The sequence below is a fragment of the Capsicum annuum genome, unplaced genomic scaffold, assembly GCF_002878395.1.
Source record: "Capsicum annuum cultivar UCD-10X-F1 unplaced genomic scaffold, UCD10Xv1.1 ctg51403, whole genome shotgun sequence".
Taxonomy (NCBI): domain Eukaryota; kingdom Viridiplantae; phylum Streptophyta; class Magnoliopsida; order Solanales; family Solanaceae; genus Capsicum; species Capsicum annuum.
The window spans coordinates 1-4,508 of record NW_025859347.1 but is presented as its reverse complement, the minus strand read 5'-3'; the positions used below and the strand labels follow the sequence as shown (position 1 = coordinate 4,508).

At 37.8% G+C, this 4,508-nt stretch overlaps 1 protein-coding gene across 1 annotated transcript; it reads left to right on the top strand.

The window, feature by feature from the left end:
* Positions 1-2,840: 2,840 nt before the first annotated feature.
* LOC107851728 (heat shock factor-binding protein) lies at positions 2,841-4,278 on the top strand (the record flags this gene model as incomplete). Its single annotated transcript, XM_047404047.1, is given in 4 exon segments — positions 2,841-2,891; positions 3,311-3,334; positions 3,417-3,459; positions 3,956-4,278. Coding segments are annotated over 4 exon segments (267 nt in total), but the record flags the coding sequence as incomplete, so codon positions are not given.
* Between the last annotated feature and the right edge of the window lie 230 nt (positions 4,279-4,508).

Here is a 4,508-nt window from a genome sequence, read left to right as displayed (position 1 = left end):
AAGATTTGAGTTGAAGTGAATTTTGGTTATTGAGTTGAGTAAATACATTAAAGTAACAAGAAAAGAAATAAAAGATTCATTTTTTTTCATTGGGTGTTTATCTTTTTATGGATTTGCTACACTTGAGTCGAGGGTCTTTCGGAAACACCTCTCTACCTCCCCGAGGTAGTGGTAAGGTCTACGTACACTTTTCCGTCGCCAGACCTTACTTGTGGGATTTTACGGTGTTGTTGTTGTTGTTATATTTGTCTTTTTATGTTTTCTTTAGCTAAAGGAAGATTCGAGTTGAAGTGAATTTTGGTTATTGAGTTGAGTAAATACATTAAAGTAACAAGAAAAGAAATAAAAGATTCATTTTTTTCATTGGGTGTTTGTCTTTTTATGGATTTTCTACACTTGAGTCGAGGGTCTTTCGGAAACACATCTCTACCTCCCCGAGGTAGTGGTAAGGTCTGCGTACACTTTACCCTCGCCAGACCTCACTTGTGGGACTGTGTATGTTGTTGTTGTTGTTGTTACGTTTGTCTTTTTATGTTTTCTTTAGCTAAAGGAAGATTTGAGTTGAAGTGAATTTTGGTTATTGAGTTGAGTAAATACATTTAAGTAACAAGAAAAGAAATAAAAGATTCATTTTTTTTTCATTGGGTGTTTGTCTTTTTATGGATTTTCTACACTTGAGTCGAGGGTCTTTCGGAAACACATCTCTACCTCCCCGAGGTAGTGGTAAGGTCTGCGTACATTTTACCCTCGCCAGACCTCACTTGTGGGACTGTGTATGTTGTTGTTGTTGTTGTTATGTTTGTCTTTTTATGTTTTCTTTAGCTAAAGGAAGATTTGAGTTGAAGTGAATTTTGGTTATTGAGTTGAGTAAATACATTAAAGTAACAAGAAAAGAAATTAAAGATTCATTTTTTTTCACTGGGTGTTTGTCTTTTTATGGATTTGCTACACTTGAATCGAGGGTCTTTCGGAAACACCTCTCCACCTCCCTGAAGTAGTGGTATGGTCTGCGTACACTTTACTTGCCAGACATCACTTGTGGAATTTTAATGTGTATGTTGTTGTTGTTGTGTTTGTCTTTTTATGTTTGCTTTAGCTAAAGGAAGTTTTGAGTTGAAGTGAATTTTGGTTATTGAGTTAAGTACAACAACAACAACAAACCCAGTGTATTCCCACACAGTGGGGTCTGGAGGGTAAAATGTACGCAGTCCATACCACTACCTCCGGAGAGGTAGCAAGGCTGGTTACTGAGTTAAGTAAATACATTAAAATAACAAGAAAAGCAATAAAAGATTTATTTTTTAAAATTTCATTGGGTGTTTGTCTTTTTATGGATTTGCTACACTTGAGCCGAGGGTCTTTCGGAAACAACCTCTCTGCTTCCCCGAGGTAGTGATAAGGTCTGCGTACACTTTACCCTCACTAGACCTCACTTGTGGGATTTTAGCGTGTATGTTGTTGTTGTTGTTGTTATGTTTGTCTTTTTATGTTTTCTTTAGCTATAGGAAGATTTGAGTTGAAGTGAATTTTGGTTATTGAGTTGAGTAAAAACATTAAAATAACCAGAAAAACAATAAAAGATTCATTTTTTTTAGATTTCATTGGGTGTTTTGTCTTTTTATGGATTTGCTACACTTGAGCCCTCTCTGCCTCCCCGATGTAGTGATAAGGTCTGCGTTCACTTTACCCTCTCTAGACCTCACTTTTGGGATTTTACGGTGTATGTTGTTGTTGTTATGTTTCTCTTTTTTTTCTTTAGCTAACAGTAGATAGGAGGGCTATGGTGTAGCCTTGCTAGTAGTCATAGGGCTTTGCCCATGGGTTGGAATTTCTAGTTAGGAGGATTTGGGTGAGGTGTGTTTTCGATTTGATAGTGTATAGTCTTACTTGGTGGGTGTCTTATTTTTGTTATTTCATCCTGTTTCATGTTTTATTACGACTTTGTTTACTGTCTTTTTGTCCTGAGCCGGGATCTATCGGAAACAACCTTCGCTACTTCTTCGGAGGTAGTGGTATGGACTGCGTACATTTTACCCTCCCCAGACCCCACTATGTCGGAATACACTGGATATGTTGTTCTTGTTTAGTTAAATGAGGACTGATCCCTGCACTGATATACAAATCCTTAGAAAATCTGAAAGGATTACTGACTATAACCTGACCTGATTTAAGTATACTGGTATCTCCTACTTATTTTTTCTAGTCGCTCTCTTAGATATTGGATAATATGGTTGTTGATGTAGTAGAATTTGTAATTTGCAGCTGATGTTGCATTAATAATACAAGTGAAAGATTATACCACTTCTGTGTAATGTCTGAATTAAGAGTATAGATTTCTGTTCGATGTGTTATAAGATTTAGTGGGGGTGCATTCTGCATCATCTAGTTCCATATGAAGTCAGAATTATGGTACTTGCATAAGTTGGAGCTTTGTTGTCATGTCTTTTTCGTTCCGAGGCTACTTCATACTTCCTCGTCGGGTATCTTTGTTTAGCATTTATTTACTTGATGGTTGAAATTGAATAACAATCCCATGCTTGGAAAAGGATTACTGCAGCGAACTCTTTGTGCCACTTTGTTTTGATGTCCAATCAGTTGCCTTGAAGAATTAAACTTAGTGATCATGCAAGTCGAGATGAATATGTTCAATGCTGATTAGGGCATTAAGCATCTTAACGAAAGTAGTCTATGTGGAAATATAGGCCGGATCATTTGATTTTTGTCCAGACCCTTCTCCTTTAGCTTTCGCTCGGTAGTTTGTTTTATTGAGATTTGTAGTTCTGTTGCTGAAATGCTGTATCGGCACTCTTCTAAACCTGACTATCGCAATTTCCTGGCAGGATGGGCAGGATGGAGATAATAAACAAAGCACTGCTGATATGACTGTGTTTGTAAGTTTTCTGGCAAAAATAACTCTACATTTAATTGACGTTAAGCAGCTTAATCTTACTCTCGTCCGTTCAGTAACAATCTCTCAAGTTTCTAGTCATCTCAATCTGTTCACCACTGGGATATTGAAGCACGATTACTTCGAAAGTTGGAATCAATACTTGTTTTTCCCCAAATGGAATATTACTCGACTGTGTGATCTTTCCGTCAACAGATAATAATCATGACATGCAACATGCCCGTTAAAGAACTAGCTGTATTCATAAATATAGCTTTACCGTGATGCACTTGACATAGCATAGCATGTGGTGTCGGTGTCCTATTTTGGTATCTGACATCTTTCATTAGCACATCATTTACCGAAACTAGTACATGCATTTATGCTAGCTAACTCTTACTATCATCCTTGTTTCTCTTCCAGGTACAGAATCTTCTTCAGCAAATGGTGAGTCCAGTCACTCTGCAACCCCTTGGATTCTTCGCATCTTTCAATTGGAACTATCTAACTGATATTTTCCGCTTTGCAGCAAACCAGATTTCAGACAATGTCCGAATCAATAATCTCAAAAAATATCCTTTTTTTTAAACTTAACATTCCCTATCTGATCAGGTTGTTGCTAATATTAGTATCACCCAAGATGCATTTAGTTATATGCAGCATAAAGTACAACTCTGAATTCAACAAGTTGTTAATCGCATTCTTGGTTCAGAGGCTCCTAAATGGCTCATCGTTTCCAGCTCTGTTGTGCTTCAACTTTTTAGGTTTGTATGGCGTTTGGCAGAAATGCAAGGTAAGACTGCGTACAATGCACTTTTGTGGTGGGGTCCTTCCCCGGACCCTGCGCATAGCGGGAGCTTTAGTGCTCCAGGCTGCCCCTTTTTTTTTTTTTTATGGTTTTTGTTAATCCCTCAACATGAGTCTAATTGTGGTGAGAGTTCTCATGTTGTATGGTTTTCATATCAAACTGTTTTGAATACGTTGTTATATTGTACATGGCATCTGTCTCTCTTTTACGACAACATCAAAGCTTGAACAAAGCATGTTTAGTCCTTGACAAGTCTGTACTTGACGAGATGGGAAACCGGATTGATGAACTCGAACAAAGTATCAATGATTTGAGAGGTGAAATGGGTCAAGATGCTGCTGCTCCATCGCCTTCGGCATCTTTGAAACCAAAAGAGGAACCGACAAAACCGGCCGATGATAGTGCATAAGCAAGTGATGATGATATACTTCAAGTTGGCTCCTGGCTTTAGAGCCAATTGGCCATGTTGGTTACAATTGTTTAGACTTACAAGTCTTGTCCCATTTTGTCTATTATGACATTTGGTTTGTAATATGATACATATATTGGTCATTGTTGAGGTTATCAAAATATGCTTTGACAAGTATATTTGTTTTAGATAATACTATAGTTTATACATTTCCCTAAAGAATTATTTGTTGAGATTGTTCCTTCAGTATTGGTCTTGAGTCAGGGGTTTATCGGAAACCACCTCTTTACCTAACCTCCGAGGTTGTGGTACGCACCGTGCATGCTCTACCCTCCCCAAACTTCACTTTGTACCTTCAGTATAGGTCTTGAGCCGGGGGACTATCAGAAACAACCTTTACCTTA